Source organism: Protobothrops mucrosquamatus, unplaced genomic scaffold, assembly GCF_001527695.2.
Source record: "Protobothrops mucrosquamatus isolate PMUCROS unplaced genomic scaffold, P.Mucros_1.0 scaffold1760, whole genome shotgun sequence".
NCBI lineage: Eukaryota > Metazoa > Chordata > Lepidosauria > Squamata > Viperidae > Protobothrops > Protobothrops mucrosquamatus.
The window spans coordinates 69,992-89,593 of record NW_015387900.1 but is presented as its reverse complement, the minus strand read 5'-3'; the positions used below and the strand labels follow the sequence as shown (position 1 = coordinate 89,593).

General features: G+C 37.8%; 2 protein-coding genes across 2 annotated transcripts in view; both read right to left on the bottom strand.

The window, feature by feature from the left end:
- The window catches only part of MRPS6 (mitochondrial ribosomal protein S6), a 38,954-nt gene extending 20,530 nt beyond the window's left edge, over window positions 1-18,424 (bottom strand). Inside the window, exon 1 of the mRNA XM_015823081.1 lies at window positions 18,191-18,424. Within this exon, the coding sequence (XP_015678567.1) occupies window positions 18,191-18,235 (45 nt within the window). The 5' untranslated portion in view covers window positions 18,236-18,424. The remainder of the gene's footprint in view (window positions 1-18,190) is intronic.
- SLC5A3 (solute carrier family 5 member 3) lies at window positions 7,350-18,216 on the bottom strand. The gene is made up of 2 exons (XM_015823080.1): window positions 18,191-18,216; window positions 7,350-10,497 (listed from the first exon to the last, which is right to left on the bottom strand). Exon 2 carries the CDS (start codon window positions 10,198-10,200, stop codon window positions 8,065-8,067), a length of 2,136 nt encoding a protein of 711 aa, XP_015678566.1. The 5' UTR covers window positions 10,201-10,497; window positions 18,191-18,216; the 3' UTR covers window positions 7,350-8,064.
- Window positions 18,425-19,602: the final 1,178 nt, after the last annotated feature.

Here is a 19,602-nt window from a genome sequence, read left to right as displayed (position 1 = left end):
GTGCCGGCTGGCGACCCCCAGGGGGAGGGCCTTCTCGGTGGGAGCCCCCACCCTCTGGAACGAACTACCCCCAGAGATCCGGGTGATCCTGGATCTCCCCTCCTTCCGCCGCGCCCTAAAGACATGGCTTTTCCAACAAGCGGGATTGGCCTAGGGAATTTTAGTGGGGTTTTTAAGGGAAATTTTAATTATTAGGCCACTACAAATATCTCCTTTTAATTTGGTTTTAAATTGATATTTATTGTAATATGGGTTTTATAAGGCTGTTAGCCGCCCTGAGTCCGATAAGGAGAAGGGCGGGGTACAAATCAAATAAATAAATAAAATAAATAAATAAATAAAGTATTTATTTGAATGAAGTAAGTTATATGTAGCAATCATATGTTTCAGTTTATACTAAATTTGGTGCATCACAAAATGGTCTTTGATTCAAACTGAATAAAAGGTACCCAAGTCTGAAATAATGTATATCCTTCCACTGTCTAATATCAAAATATCATAAATTGTTCACATAATTGAATAAAAATTCCAGACAAAGCAGACTCAAGAATATTCACCTAAGTTTATTTCATAAACTTCTAAGATCATTTCAGAAATACTTGTATTTTTGTACTTTTTATTTAAACTTTGTACATTTTCCATACAGCAACTTGGACAGGACAAAATTCTATATTCAAAAAAATGTAAACTGCAAGAAATACAGTTTTAATTATACAAATACTCTAATAAGAGTTTCATGTTGAAGACTAATTCAGGAGGCAAAAAATACAGATACAGTATACAATAAGCAATAAACACACAATTAGCAATGAGAACTGAGTTCTCCAAAACAGTTTTCTTCAATATCATATTGACAATATTCTATACTTAAAAGCCATTCATTCTATGACAAACTGTGGTAAAGATCGTAGCAATGTTCCATCAATATTCATTTTCTTAACACTTCTAGATCTATATTCCTACTGTAATAATTTTATTTCATTAAATAATATGCCCTTTATCGACAGATCATGGACATTTAAGAATTTTTATTTAACATATCTGAAAGTAAGTTTATACATATTTATGCTTAGTTATCCATTTTCCCCCTAAAGTTTAAGACTTGACATGTTGCACATTACCATTTTATTTTTTTGCTCTTGACTTCTAATTTACACACATTTCTAAAAAATACAACAGCAACAAAAACAAAAGATACCATAGTTTTTAAGAAAGTATACCTATATATCCAAAGGGAAAGAAAAATTAGTATCACACAGACATTGTATTTAAAACTTAAAGGATGAAGAAAAAGGTATTTACTTAATAAAAGAATCTGCTTTCTTCTTGAAGAAGACTACTAGTTTTTTTTTTGCACAGCAACTATTTTATATCCACCTCATTAAAAAGCATTGTGTTCATAGACACGTATATTATCATATGTCACTGCCATCATTGCTCAGTACCTGACTTTGCCCATGAAGAATCTTATTGAAAAGTAGAGTCATTATAGCACTATTTTACACAAAATCAGAACAAAAATGAAGTATTTTTTAAAAACAAAACATTCCCAGAAATGGTTATGTGGGGGGAGGGGGGTATACCTATATGCCTGTGCTATTTTGTAATCAAGGTTAAAAGACCTCAGTGAAATAAAGACTCTTATATGTACTTATATTTAAACTATTCTAAAGCTAACAAAAATACATTTAAAACACTGGATTATACACAATTTCTCTTGAAAAAGTTTTTAAGTACTTTGCTCACCTTTAATTCATAACATCACATGTAATAACACTAGCTTTATTTTCAAAACATTAAGGGCACAGAATACACAGTATACCGAACAATTAAGATCCTAATTTCAAATACATAATTTAAAGTTTTCCTTAAACTAAATTTATGAATTCAGTATACAGTTTTTTGGAGGGACCTCGTAGACAACTCCTACAATATATAATAATTTACCTTAGGTTAAAAATTTTAAATAAAGGTATGACACTAAGTCATTGTTTTCTGAAGTATCCTTATCAGAACTTAACAGCCTACAGTCCACAACCTTCTTTTTTCCATTTAGGAAAATATTATACACTAAAAATTATTTCTGAGGCACAATACCAGGCTAAAACGGTAGAAAAAAAGTGAAACAGTCAGCTTACTATCTTCTTTTATATTTGTATAGGTAACCCTTGAGTTACAACAGTTCAAAGTTACGACATCACCCCCCAAGTGCTTACAACAGTCCCGAAGTTACGAATGTTGCAGCACCACGGCAGTCGTTCACCCTTACAAACGACCGCAGAGGCACTGCAACGTTTGCTTTGCCTATTCCCCATCCCCGCCGGATCTCCACAGGTACTGAGCCTGTGGAGATTCACTTACCTTGCAAAGATGTAGCGAGCGGTCTCCTCTCCAGCCTCTATGCTGCGGTTTCTTTGCCTGCTTCTGTGCATTTGCAGAGAATGGAGGCCTGAAGTAAAGCGAGATCAGTAGGGCATAATCTCGCGCTATTTCAGGCCTCCATTCTCTGCAAATGGAGGTCTGAACGAGATCCGCACCAAAAGGCTTTGCAAACGGACAGGAGGCTTCGGTGCTTCAGGCCTTCTGTCCATCTGCCATTTCCTTGCCAAAACCTGCAGGGGCAGAGAGACTGGGGAGGAGACAACTCACTTGATCATTGAGATCTTCAAAAGGTAAATGAGTCTCCACAGGCCCAGTGCCTTTGGAGACCCAGTCAGGCAGGATGTGGGGGGAGGGGAAGCATGAGATATTTCAGTGGGCCGGAGGAGGCCTTGGGTGGTCAAAAGCAGCCCCCCGTGGTCTTTCCCACCCTGAGAAACCTCATGTGCACTTAACGACCTGAGCATTCGATTAGCGAATGCATTGGGTAAATCAGGGAGGGATCACGTTCATTTTACGTGATCCCATTAATGAATTCCTCAGATTATGAATGTAATTGGCAAGCTCTATTACATTCGTAACTTGAGGATTACCTGTATAGCAAAGCAGCAAAATGGGATGGAAGGATGACTTTGGCAAAATAGAGAATAAAATATTTTCCAGAATAGAAGCTATGATTTCCCTGAATATAGTACAAAAATAAAGCCCTCGTACAGATAAAGTTTCTATTTAAATATACAAATTAAAAGCCCATTATATTTCTAAAAATGTATTCTTGGTCAACTGCTATGATAATATACAAGACAATACTACATCACAAAGATTCAGAGGGGAAAAAAATACCCATGCACCTCTCTGGATCCATTAGGGGAACGTTTGTATATTCCTGCATATAGACTAAACTAGAATTCTCCAGATGTCCTAGACAACAGTTCCCGGAATTCCAGCATTAGACAAGCAGAACTATGACCAAGGAAGGCAAATCTAAACTATTACACACATTGGACAATTGCTTAGTATTAAGAAGTAAAGCTGATCTATGTGAAATTTGCATTTTTGTTTAGGTACCACCAGAAATTGTACACTAAACTGTAAATAGAAGGATCATTATTAGCCAGAGTCTACACTGCTAATCAGAAGATCAACTGTTACTCATGGAATGTACAAGAATCCTACTCAGTGACATTTATCAGAAATGACTTTGCAGTGATATTAGAAGCTTAGGATTATTCATTTTTATTAAAATGCTACCCTTCTTTAATTTTGCAAAGATAATAACACAGCCTGCTATTAATTGTTACAGTTAAGCTGTAAGAGGCTGACTGATGTGATTTTATTTGGGAGTAATTTCCCTTAATTTGTTTACATATAGTTACATACAAAAGGGCTATATAGCACAACATGTAGTGATCTAGAGATACATAAAACATAATTTTTAAGAGATTAAGTGTTGTATATAATATACCTTCTATTAATGTAAAAATAAATACTGAATGGCCATTAACAATGAATGTAAACTATGATTTACTATTTAATTAGTCTTCAAGACTAGAGTTACAGTTCTACTTAGAAAAATATATGTGCTCCTTTATGGGATACATAGAAATGTGAAGTCAGCAAAAAATAAATGTTTTCATCACAGATGAGATGTGGCAACCTGACAAGGTTATATTTTGCTACTAAAAGGCACTATAACAAGCTATTACACATTTACTTTCTTAATTTGAAGGAAACAGCAGAATTATATAAAAGAAATGTTCAGTAGTAAGAATAAAGGAATATAGAAAGTTCAGTTAAAATATGATTCTTATACTTATACAAGAATCAAACTAGAAGTAACACTTAGATCTTCCTCTACTACAAACAAATAACAAAAACAAGGTTGTCATATTCCAGAACATTATGCAGCCCAGTATAGACAACCCATCTTAGACCATGGCAACCGATAAGTGTTCCAAAATATCACACTCAATAGCAAACCCCCACAAGCAAACCCCCACAAACAAAAAGAGGATGCTTCAGAGGAAAGCATATTTCTATGTTAAGTAGAAACTTGAAGGACTGCAGTCTACTTCAATCAACCCTAATTAACAAAGTATTAAACTATGGCCTGATTGCTCACAACAATTTAACTGAAACTAAACAACAACAAAATCCTGTTCTGCTATCATTGCAGAAGCTAAGTAGTAGAACTGATTTTAAGGGTGGAAGGGAGGGGGAAAGGTATTCCACTGTAACCCCCTAAAAATATTTTTTAGAATGGGAGAAATTGGCTTTTCCCATTTGATGACTGCAGCCTCCACCTGTCCCATACAACAAATTTTTAAAAATGTCTGCAAAATGGTTCCCTAGCTCAAGTTTAGAAATTTCAATAAATAAGCATGGTAGCATTCACATATTCCAATAGTTTGTTTGCTCTCTGTTATTCTGAAGTGATTTGGAAACTATTGTTCCCAGAGATGGCATGATCTATTCTAGACTCATTTCCTGCTTCTGACATGTTGATGTGATACAGATAGTCCTCAACTTACAACCATGCATTTATGGTTGTTTGAAGCATCCCATGGTCACAACCGCAATTGTGAAACCAAAAGTTTACTTCTCGTTTCCAGCAAAAATGCCTATTGTAGACAATGGGTTCATTTAATAACCACAGCATTTGCTTAACAGTAGCAGATTTACTTAATGACCATTGTAATTCACTTAATGACTGCTGCAGAAAATGTAAAATCAGGTCAGTTATATGATGATCTGGTTAATGATCAGCACGACTTATGACTATAATATTGTGCTCAGTTACGATCATTGGTCAAGGACTGCCTGTATTATACTTGATCTTGGTCAAAAGGCAGAGAAGCAATATTCAGGATCTCCATTTTGTCAAAGCACAAAAGCTCTTAACAAAAAAACCTAAGCTTACGAATAGCATTGCAACGTAATAGTCTAAATTATATAAAGTAGGAAAACGAACATTTCTGCAATGCTCAAACAAAATTAATCGATACATTTAAAAAATGTGGCTAAATTTCCCTTATTGGTTAATTGGTCCAACATTTTATGATCACGTGATGAGCCAATTTCAAATATCTTCAGAATTAACTCTGCCATATGTATTTATAATACCGCACATACGTTACTTAAACAGTGGGAGTACTGGACACTATTTTAATGTGTCTGTAAGGCTATTCAAGGTATTTTGGGACGAATACCTTGGGAGGAAGAGAGTGAAATATATTCCTGAGCTAGCCAATCTGCATGTCAACACTAGCAACTCATTCAATATACTGAATGTACTGAGAAGAGCGATGCTACCTTACTTAGCAGTAATCCACATTTCCTCACTAGCATCATCTGGTGTCTCTAGTCACGGAAGGCAAATTTGTTCACTACTTCAGATCTGAAGCCAAAAAGGAACTTTGGAAAGAGCATGATGAGCACATACGCCACATCGGTCAATACCTCTTTTTAAAGAAGCTGTACCTTCTTCTGGCCTTATAAAGCAGCTGTCACCCAGGAAAATATGCATTTGAGTTAGTGAGGCACCAAAATATCTCACTACCTGTTCTAAAGCACTTTTTTTTAGCATCAATGAAGTATTTATTACACATGCCTTGAAAAGGCTTTTTGGTCCTGTACACAAAGAAGCTCAGTTCATGTAGAAGCCAACAAAAACATAATCTTGCTACAGTATTTACAAAATATACCGCTTTTAAAATTATATCATACAATCAAGATTGAAACCACAATTTAATGTTTCTAGATTTTTCATATTAATCCCATCATTCAGTAATAAATGTCACTTAATGTCATAATGTCATTATTCAGTAATAAATGACATTTTTTTCACCGATCTCGTGGGAAAAATTCTAAAGCAAAATGACTCAATATGCTATTGCCAATGAGTCAAGTCAATTTTTGGTTATCTTATCATATGCTGTTATAATAGTTATTGCAATCTTAATCTGTTCTAAGATACATATAAAAAAAAGAAAATAAATGTATTTTTGCATTAGATACTTCAGTTCTGCAGTCCTGATTAAAGTCAGAACCTATGGTCCTCCAATGTGGGAACATCTGAATTTCCATCAGCTACAGATAGCATGACCAAAGGCCAGGGAGCAAGAGAAGTACAAAGCATCTGATGGGCCACAATTTTACCACTTTGAAATATAAGAATGCATTTTGTTGCAAAACTGCAGAGCTGAGCTCAAATTCTAAACAAAGGACAAATTCCCTCTAGCCAGTTATGAATGATACTATGGAATGATAAAGATTCTTGCCAGAAGTCGCAAGTTCATTTGTATCTGCCAGTTCCTGCTTCCATTGGCCCTGCCATCTCAAGTCATCCTATAGATGCCATGAAGGCCAGTGCTGTAATTTCAAACTGGGTATTAAACATTGGCACGGATTAGGGAGCAGGTAAGATTCATTCTTCTGCCTTTGCTACAACTACAGCCCCAGAACAGGAGATTCTTCCATGCATGGAACAGCATTATCCGTTATCTGAGCCCAAATTGAAACATGATGTTTCCACTATCTTAGTCTATGCACATAAAAAAAAACAAAAACCAGGGCTTGTTGGACTCATGCATTGCGAGGGGGTTGGAACACTGCAGGAAACGCTGATGGTGGCTGAGAAGATGAAGAACATAAGCCCCCATCTAAGATGCTGGAAAAATGGGGGGGGGGTGCACATTGAAGTCCAAAGCTGGAAAAGGGGGAGTTTTTAAAAAGCCTGCTTTTGTGCAAAATTGCTTATTTTACAGTGGCTTTTTTCACACTGTGAAAAAGATTTCGCAAAGGGTGGCTTCACAAAGAGGATGCTAGAGGTTTGGGGGTTTTTTTTTCTTTTCACTCTGCAAGAGATTGGAGGAATCACTGTAACCTTACAATTTTAATGTATAAATACAAGTTTAAGAAAACATTCAAACATACCCAATAAGTATTTTTAGATGAAAATACCTGAGGGGTTTTTTTTTGTCTTACCATTTAGACTGCCTTTTTATGTCCAAATAATCTGAACTATAACACCAAATAGCATAATTTGCAATGGAGGCTTAAATCAATATGCAGAGTATCAGCTAGAGAGATCTGAACTGGACCATTCTTTCTACTTAATTTGAAATATTTTTTTTCAAACTTACTAGTATTGATAAATATTTACTTCATCTAGTGAATGAAGAAAGGGAACTATTGTACTCAGCGGCGCATAATAATTTTAGATGACATGAATTATCAAGAGTTGGGTAATTCAGTTTGAATCCTACATATTTGTTGGGAACATAGTCAAAAACAATGTTTTGAGTACTGGGTAAAATGAAAATAATCTGAAATTGTTATTAAGATGACTCATAACTGTATATGTGTAATTTACCAATATTTGAAGTGTTAGTACCAACATCAACACTATTTTCACCTTGACTGATTATTGTGATTATTTTATTTTAATACACTAATTTCCTACTTTGATATATTGAAATTCAACTTTTGGTACAGAATAAAATTCCCATTCTGCACTGAAATAAAAACTCTACTCTATAGGATTTGTAATGATTTTCAAGCTGGTTGAGAACAATAATGCAAAGGAAGCATGAGATATGAGACATATAACACACATAATTATATATTTTTCCAAGGACCTATTGTCTGTCTTGTGAATGTCAGGCCACACTCTTAAAAAACTGTTCACAAAGAAAAATAAACAAACATGAATATTCCAAGAAAACACACGCAAAATAATCCAACATTAAGTAATAATTTAACTTTTGGAGTCTCTTCCAGCATTTGTAGACAAATAGCCTCTTCTTCTGTCTTATCTTGGATGGCTCTATTGTTCACATTTTTGCTTTTAAAGCCACAGAACCAATCTATAAATTTCCAGTCTTTGTCACTACTCCCAGTCTGCTCTTCAGTCTTCTTGTTACCCATAAGTGCTGCCTGACCATTAGAGTAACAATCAACTGGTGTCTCAGCTTCACAGTTAAAAGAAATCACTGGATTGCTGTCATCTCTGGAAGTAATTAGAAGATTGACATTTTCAGGCTGGTCATTTTTAACATTTTCTTCAGATTTCCCATTTGAAGATACCGTTACACCGTACTTTAACACATTCTTCTCTTGTGCTTGATAGGGGCTGCCTGATAATGTGTTTTCTTTCACAGTTCTGTTTTTTATAGACCAAAATGTAGTTGCACGAACTTGTTCTGTTGAAGGTGGTGGGGTCAAAAAGCTGACTATTATAGCCACAATTCCAGTGATCCAAAACAGCCCAGTAGCAACATACATGTAGTGGATATTCTTGATGAAGTATGGTCTAGTGTCTGGCTGGTTACATTCAGGGACACGATAGATAAATGCCAGAATCAGTCGTACAGCTCCTAAAGCAAATCCAACCATCCCAGCAAAGAAAGCCCCCTGTTCATTACAACGCCTCCAGAATACACCTAAAAGGAATATGGCGGCCACTGGAGGAGTCAAATAGTCCGCTACCTCTTGTATATATAGATACATTTGACCTCCTTGCATTTCCACTATTATTGGGACCCAAGCAATGCTTATTACAACCATGAAAGCAACAAAAACTCTTCCAACAATCATCAGTTCTCTGGATGATGCACTCTTCCTTATGAGGACCTTATATATATCAAGTGTAAAGATGGTACTGGCACTGTTAAATATAGAATCCAAATCACTCATTAGTGCAGCAATCATTACAGCCATCATAAGGCCCCGCAGACCAACAGGAACAAGATTCATTACCAAACGCGGATAGGCAATGTTAGAGCATCCAGCTCTGCTTCCACAAACTTTCATACAATGTTCTGGATTGATGCATGCAATATCATCTGCAAACAAAATCCGTGATATCATTCCCGGAACAACTATAAGGAACATAGGTAAGAGTTTTAAAAAACCTGCCATCAGAGTGGATCCTTTGGCATGAGCAATATTTTTTGCTGCTAACACTCTCTGGACAATTACTTGGTCTGCACACCAGTACCATACAGAAGCTGGAGTCTGTCCCAAAAGGAAACCAGGCCAAGGAATATCTTCATCAGTTGGTTCACGTAACATTTTCAGTGCATCAGGTTTTGGGTCAACATTGCAGTGATTAGTATTGGAAAGATTATGTATCAATAAAATCGATGTAATATTTGGTTTTGCCAACATGTATCTTCGTTTAACCTCTTCAAACCCACCCACTTCTGTAATACTTATGATCATAAGTGTGAAGGCACCAATAATCATAAGCAAAGCTTGAATTGTGTCTGTGTAGATAACTGCTACAAGACCTCCAGTCACTGTCAGCAATGCAGTCATTCCAATCAAAAGTGTAACTGATAAATAAATATTCCAGCCCAATGACTCTTGAATGAACAATGCTCCTGAATACAAATCTACTGAGAGTTTGGTGAAGATATAGAGAATTAGAGACAAAACAGCAAAATATACTTGAATCCTGTGCCCTCCAAAGCGTTTGGATAAGTACCCAGGCATGGTGTATATTCCAGATTGTATGTAGACCGGAACAAAGATCCATCCCAGGAGTTGCAAAAGCATTAAGGCATTGAATTCCCATGCCCCCACGGCAAATCCGCTTGCTGCTCCAGATCCTGCAAGCCCAATGAAGTGTTCACTTCCGATGTTGCTTACAAACAAAGAAGCACCAATTGCAACCCATGTCATAGATCGCCCTGCAAGGAAGTACCCACTGACAGTGCTTCGATTGTATTTCCACATGGCAAAAAAGCCTATGCACAAAACAAGCACAAAATAGAGCGCCACAATGGCAATGTCTGCTGGTTCCAAAGCTGCCCTCATTTTTGTAAAACAAGTAACTTCCAAAAGCTGATGTCCAGGTCACAAACCCCGAGCCTTAGTAAGATAAATCAGTTTAGTTTTACAAGCACTGTGGATCAAAATCTGTCCTTTGGTTTGCTGTCTTGATAGCAGTGGATGCAGTATAAATATGAGAAGATAAAATGTGTTTTTTTCCGCTTCTTAAATACTTAGTGTGCACTTTTATTCTCCAATCCACAAGAGCACCATCATTAACTTTGTTGATGTAGGAGAAATTCTTAGTTGCAGCTAAGTCTAGTGAGGCCTACTGTACCAACCCTGCAAGGCAGCAAAAACAAAAGATAAAGATTGAATTAGAGAAGGCTTTACTATGCACCAGAAAAACTTGAATTCTGTCATAACAAGTAGGTTGAATATAGCTTTTCCTCACTTTGAAATGCAATGTTGAATTTTACACAATTTAACAGATAACTTTCAAAGATTGTAAACAAGATATATTAGTAAATTAAAGAAAGTGCATGCTTTCCCTAAATAAACCACCAAATTTGCAGAACTAAGCATTAACTTAACTACGTAGAATGTTTTGATATTCAAAATGATGATAAATCAGCACCACAGGACTCTATTCTGGATTTATATATTGCACTCTTCAATTCTCACAATTATCTCCAAACATGACTTACCTAACTTGATGTTTCTGTGCAATACTGTATCAATAGTGTTATAAACTTAATTGCAAAAGCTATCATCATTGGGAAATTAAAACAGTATGTTCCTTTTCCTATTCATTTGCTTCTCCAAAATGATCTCCACTATACCCAGTTCCCTTGTCCTAAGGTAGCTGTGCACATATTTTTTCATATAATTTCTTCAAAAGCTTGAGGACGAAAATGCTTCATATATTCATGTTCTATAGTACAATGTGGATTTTTTTTTTTAAAAAAGTGTAATAATAATGTCTAAATGCAGTACTGCAGGTGACCTCTAGTGGGCCAAGGTTAAACTCTGGCAAGATAGAGGACTTCTAGGAATGTTCAGGAGTCAAACTGTACTTTTCCTCCATGAAGAAATGGTTGAGGAAGTGGAAGTTGTAGAAATCTTGGGAAATAATGATCGTGTCATCCTAGAATTCACCATATTGAAGGCAGGGAGAACTAAAGGTAATCAGGTTAGTGTTTCAAGACATTTCAAGAGAGCTGACTAAGAAAAAAATGTGGGAAGGATTTCATGGATGAAAATGCTAAAGGGAAAATAGTTTAGCAGAGTTAGGAAATTCTGAAAAATAAGATTAATCGGGAACCAAATTAAAACAATACTAGAAAGAAAAACAGAAGACAGGTAATATTATTGGGATGGTTGCCAGAACTGTTTGATAAACTGAGAAAGAAAAAATGAAAAAGGAGTCATGTAACAAAAGCAGAATATTAGTCCAAAACTCTTTAAGAATGAGGTTAGAAAGACTAAGGGTCTCAATGAGTGGAGGCTTGCATGGAAAGCAAAAATAACCAAAATGGTTTATTTGGATAAAGTATGAGGAAGATTAAGGAAACAGTAATTCCACTGGTTGGAGAAGATGGCAACAGGGAGAAGACTGAACTGCTTAATTCCTACTTTGCACCTGTAGTTTCACAAAAGGAAAAAGAGGTCAACTATCAGGTGTGTCATGGGGGGGGGGGGCAGAAGAGAAGTGAAGGTCAAAACAGACAAATAAGTGGTGAAACTCTAGTTTGAATGAATTCAAGTCACTGAGTCAGATGGATTACATCCCAGGCTGTTAAGGAACTACATAAAATAATCTCAGAACCATTCATTATAATCTTTGAGAACTTCTGGGTAGGGAAAACACCAGAGGAACAGCCAAATGGAAAAGAGCTGTTTAACACTGTTCCAATCTTTCAGAAAGGCAAAAAACTATGGACTAATCACCTTGACTTCAGTTCCTAAGAAAATCTTAGAAAGATCACAAAGCAGCGGGTTTGCAAGCAGTGGATTAGAAAGTAACAAGGTAATTATTTGAAGCTAGCATGAGTTTGTCAAACACAAGTTGTGCCAGATTTTATGGCTTTTTTTTTACTAATTGGTTAGATTAGAAGGATCCTGGTAGCACCTGATGAACTAAATTGTAATTCATAAAAGCTTATGCCTTTCACTAAAAGTTGTTAATTAGGAAAGATATTGCCACACCCCTGCTTTTTTGCCAACACAAACTAACACAGCTCCTCACCTACAATGACTAGATTAGTAGACTAAAGGAATGTTCTGGATGTAATGTAAGTAGAATTCAATAAATTTAATAAAATCGCCACCTTCTTCATAAAACGGTACAGTGCAGGATGTATGGTTTTACTAGCAGATGAATTTACAGTTGGTTAAACAACAATACCCAACATGTCTTTAATCAATCTATATCTACATGGATAAATGTATGCATTTATGGAACATACATAATAACTGACATTAGAATGAAGTTGACTGGAACAAACTGATATGAACATAATTCATAAATGTAATAAATACAAGATAATGTAACAATATCTGATTATTTTTCAAAATCAATAAAAATGAAATAACTTAGAAAAAAGCAGGAATTAAGAGAAAAAGATTAAAATGAAGAGCTCCAAGAAACGTATTTCATCATTTTAATGCTACCAGTTATTATTTTTTATCTACATATCTACTGATATAAATTTAGATGTTATAGTCCTCAAGTTATATATTAAGAAACCCATTCAAAGGATTCAAAGTGACCTGTTACATATTCTGGTAAGGAAATGAAACTCCAGGTTCTACCTCTTCACAGAACTAGTCCATATGGTAATTAAGGCAACAATATAGAGGAGATAATAAACTTTCCAGTAAAAAAAAATCACGTGAAATCTCATGAAGTTGCCAATAATAATACCACAATTGTGTAGATCAGGGCTTTTCAACCAGTGGTACGGGTACCACCTGTGGTACATTGGCACCTGGCAGGTGGTACGCGAACTTCCTAGAAAAGTGGTAGCGGGGGAAGGGGATGAGCTGAACCAGTGGCAGCACCACACAAGCCTGAGCGAGAGATGGCTGGAGCTGCAGGGCTATCAGGGCTCAGCGGAAGCACCAGGATCGACGCCAGGCTCTAGCTGGAGCTCAGCGCTGATCCTGGCACTTCTGCTGAGCCCAGAAGAAGCGCCGATCAGCATGTTGCAGCATCTCCAGGGTCTTGTGATTTACATTCAGATGCTTGGCAACTGATTCATATTTATGACGGTTACAGTGTCCCAGGGTCATGTGAAGTGACCAAAACCTGCTGCAACCACCCAGCAGACGGGGGGAATAAAAACCAAACACCCCCCACCCCACCCCCGCTGCCAATCCCCAACAGAAATGCTCACAACAATGAAAACCTCGGACAGGAGGAAGAGCGCCGCCAGGTGGGCAGGCAGGTGTCTTGCTCGGCTGTGGCTTGGGGGGCACTTTTTTCAGTGCCATTGTAACTTCGAACAGTCACTAAGTGAACTGTTGTAAATCGAGGACTACCTGTACTTTATCACTTTTTCCTTTTTGGGGGGTCATCAAGTTTTTGACACCTTGCTAGGCGACTGGTGGTACTCGGATATTGCCATATCCTAAAAGTGGTACAATGGGTGAAAAGGTTGAAAAGCCCTGGGTGTAGATATCTGTTGCAGCCACCAAACCACCTGCAGCATCTTCTTTTCAACATCTGCCATTACCACAACTAAAATCCCTGGCTTCGGGAATAGCACATCCAATCACCCACACAATTTCTGAATCTTCCCTTTCCTTATCTGCTTTTAGCTACCACTTTGCCCTAATGTCCTTGACATTACACCATCCTCCCAAAACACTAATCAACATGGAACATGCTCGCTTCAGTTTAGATTTTTGTTTGTAGGGACCATTTTGTACATATCTATAGAGAAAAAAAATATGAATAAGAGTTTAGGTGAGGCTTGAATCAGATATCTTAAATATTATTACTTAATCAACCTAAATTAGAAAAGCCAACACAATGGGACAGTAGTCATTCTAAATTAATGAACATCAAAGACAATTTACAAGATAATCCAATGGAATGCATTATTCATGGTAACCAAGTATAAAGTATGGAACACCTGGAAGATATTTAATTATTCCACCCACTACATGTCTGGCAGAACTAAAGATTATGTACCTCGCAAATAAACTACAATATTCCAATCCTCTAACATCCAAATTCAGTACATACAAAGTGAGGTAATACATAACCAAATAAAAACATTACAGGTAGTCCTCGACTTACAACACAGTTCATTTAGTGACCAAAGTTACAATGGCACTGAAAAAAATGACTTATAAGAGTTTAGTAACATTTATAACACATTTATGACCATTGCGGCATCCCCATGATCACATGATCAAAATTCAGACGCTTGGCAACTGACTCATATTTATGACAGTTGCAGTATTCTGGGGTCATGTGATTAGTAGTACCTTTTCTGATTAATGTATGTTAAAGATTAGTTAAAAAGTATTAGTTGAAAAAGATGCTACCAGATTCTTTCTGATCTTTTTTTCAAAGTGCGTCCTATTAAACTTATCAATTTTTAAAATTAGAATTATGGACCCTGTTAACTTTCAGTTTACCACTTCAAAGAAAAAGATATTTTGAATAAGAAGGCAAATTGCTTAAAAAGAGGGATTACTTAAAAACAGAAATACTTTGCTGTAGTAGAATAAGTTCTGTTTAGCATTATATTCTTTCGTAAGTGATAAAATCAAGTTTCCCTCGAGCTGAGTTCACTGATACTTTACAACAGATCAGTGGTTCATTATGATTGACCTTCTAGTCTGTTAGAGAGGACCTGTTTTGAAGTACATAGATCATTTTTTTCAGCAAAACTTATCAATTATCAGTACTACAGATTACTTTCATGCATCTTTTAACCAAAGTTCAGAAACTATTCATACAGCCCTACTGTCAACAGGGAACTTTAAACTAAACAGAAGTAGCAGTCTTAATAGTTCAACCACTGTTAATACAGAAGTACCCCACCCCACATACAGTTTACCTTATTTGGTCCTGCCAACAGTTACCCACTCCTTAATGTCAACTAAAATCAATTAGCTCCAACATAAACTGACATTGGTCTATTGAATGGTCTACAGCATAGGTGTCAAACTCGCCGCGTCACGTGACATGTCGCGACTTATCAAGACTTTTTCGCCTTGCTGGGGTGGGCATGGCCTTCACATGATGCAACCAGCCCGTGGGCCGGCAGTTTGACACCCCTGGTCTACAGCCTGTATAAAGAGTAATTACATCCCAATAAAAAAGATAAAAAGATTGATCTTTAAATCCATATACATACAATATATAATTGAACAATCAAAGATACATGGAGAGGTACTACTGTAATTTACTGCAATTCATTCCCTGGTCTTTATTTGTTGCTCTAATTATATATATATATATACCCTGATGCTACTCATATATAGTGTGCTCTCTGAACTCTTGAAACAGCCTTTCAATGAAACTTGCCGATTACATAATCATAACCTCATCATTCTGCTGGTACAGGTAGTCCTTGACTTAAGAACCAATCATTTAGTGACTGTTCAAAGATACAACAGCACTGAAAAAAGTAACTTTTGGTTTTCACATTTATGATCGTTGCAGCCATCCTATGGTCACATGATCAAAAGGTGGGCATTTGGCAACAGTTTTTATGTATTTATGACAGTTGCATTGTTCTGGCTTCATGTGATCACCACTTGTAACCTCTCCAGCTAGCTTCCCAAAAGCAAAGTCAATGGAGGATGCCAGATTTGCTTAATGACCACATCATTCACTTAACAACTGCAGTCATTCACTTAACAACTGTGGCAAAAAGGTTGCAATAACTGCCTTGCTTAGCAACAGATATTTTGGGCTTAATTATGGTCATAATCGGGGAATACCTGCAACTGGTATCTTGCATAAGCACGTACGACTAATTAATTACATTTCATAAAGTCAGTTTTTAAAGCACACTGTCAATGCCTAAAAATCATTGTCCATTTTTCAAGCCAATCAACCAACAGAAGAATTCAAAGAAGCAACCAATGAATACAGCTAAGAAACAATTTTTCAAAAAGAATTCAATTTTGGCCATAAACAATAACCAGTTCATAAATGAAAGCTCGCATTTCTAAGACACAGAACTGGGAAAAATTCCAAATGAATAAGTGATATAAAAATTTGTAGTGCTTGATCAAATTAACTGTTTAGTGCATTACTATACTTTTCGTCATTTGTGTTCTATTCCTTTATATACTGGGTAAAGCAGTATCTTTTTGTAACTTCCTTATTAACAACCTTTGCTATTTCCCAATACATAATTTATATATCTAAATACTTTCAACCAAAAGGAGAAAATCAATAGCTTCAAACATGTACTGAGGGAAATTGTATTTGCTATATAGAAAAATACTATGAAATTCCCTGAGTAATTTGAAATAACACGTATTAATTGTAGAGTTAATTTTAAGTGTGCAGTTTTTCTTCACAGACAAGTGAAGTCAATGAGCCACTTTCCCATGAATGGAAAAAAACTGTACTCTAACCAGAAAATAGTTTAGCTCTCTTGCCCTCTTCTGGGCAAGTACATAAAGTACACGTATTTCTGGAAGGACATAAAATAGGAATGAGAAATATATCTTAATCTTAATAAACTGCAACTAGATTTAAATTATTTTATATACCTTCTTAAATATACCACTTTTAAATACCATGTTTGTTACAGGATACATTAAACTGTCAAGACAAAGGGTGGTTGTTCTTTAATTTCTTCCATTAAAATAGCTATAAATATTTTACACTAGATAGCTTACGCTCTTGCTTCTATTGTATTTCTATCTGAACTGATTCAGATATTTTTATCCACAGAAAATGTATGTTCTCGGCAAAATCAATCCATCAGAACACAGTTTCATCTGACTAGCAATACGCCAGTACAATAGTGTCTTTTGGACTGATTTTTCTAAATGTAAATGCGGACAAAATTAAAGCAATTCTTTCCGTATGTTGTTTGTTCATTACAAGATAACACTGAATTATTTATATTTTTAAATATACACAGTAATGATTTGGAAGACTTCTATCTAAACGTGGAACTCAGAGATGATTGATAAAAACTATTCTTGAGCACATGCTTCCTTTAAGAAGGTAATCTTTGTTTCTTTAGATCGGCTGACACTCTGATCTAAACGTCTGATCTGACATTATGGCAGAGGTGTGTGTTTTTTTTGCAGATTGTGAACTCTTCAGCGGCAAGATCCTAATACTTTGGCCTTTCATTCAGAAATGCCTACATGCTGCTTCCACAAATGTTTGGTACCATTTCATCAGGCAGCGGACCGGGTTTTGCGTTTATAAAGGGAAGCCCCTGCATACGCGCGGCCCGTGCAAAAAACCCAAGAGCTACTGAAGGAAAAAAAAAAATACCGTAATTTAAATCTGCCACTTTTTTCCTAAACGACTAAGAGCGGCTCCTTTAACCGCGTTTTGTTTTAAAAAAAAAAAAAAAAAAGCAACTAGACCACACGTGCGCTTTCAGCGTTTGGGAAGATTGGAGGGGGGGGGGAAAGAGAAATCGCTTAAGAAGCAGAAGAACAGTTCAGTCGTTTGAATTGCCAAAGCGGCTCGCTCATTCTCCCGAAGCGATTCGCCGGACGATAATGAAAGAAAAGCCAGCAATGGCGGGAAAAAAAGCCCGTCCTTTCAGAGCCCGCACGTTGGTGCGGAAAGGAAGGACACATGGTCGGACGTTCAGGGCTGCTGGGAAGAAAGCCGGGGCGCGCACGAGCTTCAGAAGGAAGGCTTGGAAAGCCGGGCGGCCCGAGGAGCGCAGGGCGTCAGAATCGGGCCCCACCGAGAGAAGAGGGATACCTGGCGGAGAAAAGAGAGCAAGGGCACCGAAAAGGGCAGGGGCTGTTTAACCACACACACACGCGCGCACACACAATCACACAACGTCCACACCCCACTCACCCTCTGCATGGTTTTCAGGATCAAAGCCAACTCATAACGGGGCATCTTTGGCGAAAGAGGAGCAGCTCGGCCCCCACCAGACAAGGGGAGTGCGGTGCAAGCACGGAGCGTAGATCCGACGCCTCCCTCGTCCCCAGCTGTAACGAGCAGGCGGCGGGTGTTTAAAAGAGGTCGGTGCTATGCGCACCCGGCGGGTCCGCCTCTTTGCTTGCGTCAGGCGGTGCTATTCTTCCCCTTCCTCCCTCCCAGGACTTGGGAGAGGGGGAAAGGATTTCTCAGGCGCGTTGGTCCCAAATTATGCCGGGAGACCCTTTATTTGCAACTCGCCCCTTGCATAGGAAAGGCAGCCGAGCAGCACCGCGCTTCGAAAGCAGGCCTGCTGCTGCTGCTGCTGCTGCTGTCTCGTCTTCCCGAAAGCTATGCCTGTCCCGCCTTTTTCTCCCTTTTGTTTTCCCCTCCTCTTAGACCCGTGGCCGCAAATACTACTGCAGCGAGTGGAAATTTCCACTGAATCCCGCCCCGTTCTCCGCCCCTTGGAGCTGCACATGGGAACGCGTTGTCCCTGCGAGACCCCTGCCGGTGAAAGCCGCCTTCTAGGCCAGACCCCCACCTGGAGGCCTCCAAGCCGTTTTTGTTCCTCTAGCAGATACGAAACGGACAGTGGCTCTGGCACCGAGCTGTGCAATGCCAGGGTCCCTCCATGCCTCAGTTGCCAGAAGCTTCCAGAAACACCTGTGGGTTTGCAAAGCTTAAGCTCCGTTTTTTCCGGAAAAGGAAAAAAAAAAACCTGCCTACGTACGCACACCACAGACGTTGGGGACATTCCCACGATCAACGGTAAAATACCTATATCGCAAATAACTCCGGGGTGCAGCAGATAGCACCGTTGCCCCTATAGACGCAATAGTCCCGAATACGTGTTCCTCTGCCATACGGTTAGCAAATCTGACTGCGTTAGGACGGTCTGACATATTTCACGTTTCTCCGAAACATAAGTTTACAACGGCATACATCCGCGAAAATGAACCTCGAGCCTCTTCCCAAAAATAAATTGCTGTGATGTCTACAATGGGGATGGGAATCCAGTGTGATTTCACTGCCCTGTTGTAGTCCCTCTAATTGTATTTCCATAATCGCCGGTTTAGCCTTTCTAAAAACATACATTTTGTATTTGGATTGTTCCACAACCATTGGCATGCCCCAAAACGGAAAGAGGCAGGAAACTGCGCGAATACAATACAGTATATTGTCTTAAATTAAATTAGAGGGGAAAGGAAAAAAGGAAAACAAAACTACCACCACCAGATGTGATGGGGAGGCAGATCCAAGTCAAATATGGTAGGTCAAGGGAAAGGAAAATTATTCTGTATTGTATATGTGATTGCTATCTATTTTTCAGTCTTCCCTGCCCC

What these genes read in the sequence shown, in the direction of transcription:
- SLC5A3 (XM_015823080.1), bottom strand. Translation starts at nt 10,200, where the DNA reads ATGAGGGCAGCTTTGGAACCAGCAGACATTGCCATTGTGGCGCTCTAT.